The sequence below is a fragment of the Brassica oleracea genome, chromosome C1, assembly GCF_000695525.1.
Source record: "Brassica oleracea var. oleracea cultivar TO1000 chromosome C1, BOL, whole genome shotgun sequence".
In the NCBI taxonomy this organism is placed as follows: Eukaryota; Viridiplantae; Streptophyta; class Magnoliopsida; order Brassicales; family Brassicaceae; genus Brassica; species Brassica oleracea.
The window spans coordinates 34731008-34731548 of record NC_027748.1 but is presented as its reverse complement, the minus strand read 5'-3'; the positions used below and the strand labels follow the sequence as shown (position 1 = coordinate 34731548).

General features: G+C 44.2%; 1 protein-coding gene across 1 annotated transcript in view; it reads left to right on the top strand.

The window, feature by feature from the left end:
- LOC106338275 overlaps window positions 1-541 on the top strand; it is a 1866-nt gene that overhangs the window by 1122 nt on the left and 203 nt on the right. The window contains exons 3-4 of the mRNA XM_013777295.1: window positions 91-182; window positions 297-533. Of these exons, the coding sequence (XP_013632749.1) occupies window positions 91-182; window positions 297-533 (329 nt within the window). The remainder of the gene's footprint in view (window positions 1-90; window positions 183-296; window positions 534-541) is intronic.

Sequence of the window (541 nt, the reverse complement as noted above, 5' to 3'; positions counted from 1 at the left end):
GGTACAATAAGCTAAGCACAACACTGAATGGTAGAGGCTTCAGGAAGGCCGAGCTTGATAACACTCTCTTTACTCTCAATACTCTCTCAGGCATCATTGTTTTGCTTGTGTATGTGGATGACATCATCATAACAGGCAGTGATAAGGAAGGAATCCGAGCCACCAAGGAGTTTCTGAAATCAGTATTTGATATAAAGGATTTGGGAGAGATGAAGTACTTTCTTGGGATTGAGCTATGCAGATCCAAGGAAGGGTTGTTTATCTCTTAAAGGAAGTATGCATTGGATCTCTTGAAGGATGCTGGTGTGTATGGAGGAAGAACAGCCAAGATGCCCATGGAGGGTGGGTACAAGGTTCCACGTGAGGGGGAGATTGAAGACAGAAAGTTGTTCTATGATCCAAAGCTGTATAGGAAGCTTGTGGGGAAGCTGATATACTTGACCATCACTAGGCCAGACATTTGTTTTGCTATGAATCAAGTGAGGCAGTATATGCAAGCTCCAAAAGAGCATCACTGGCGCATGGTGGAGAGGGTTCTTCT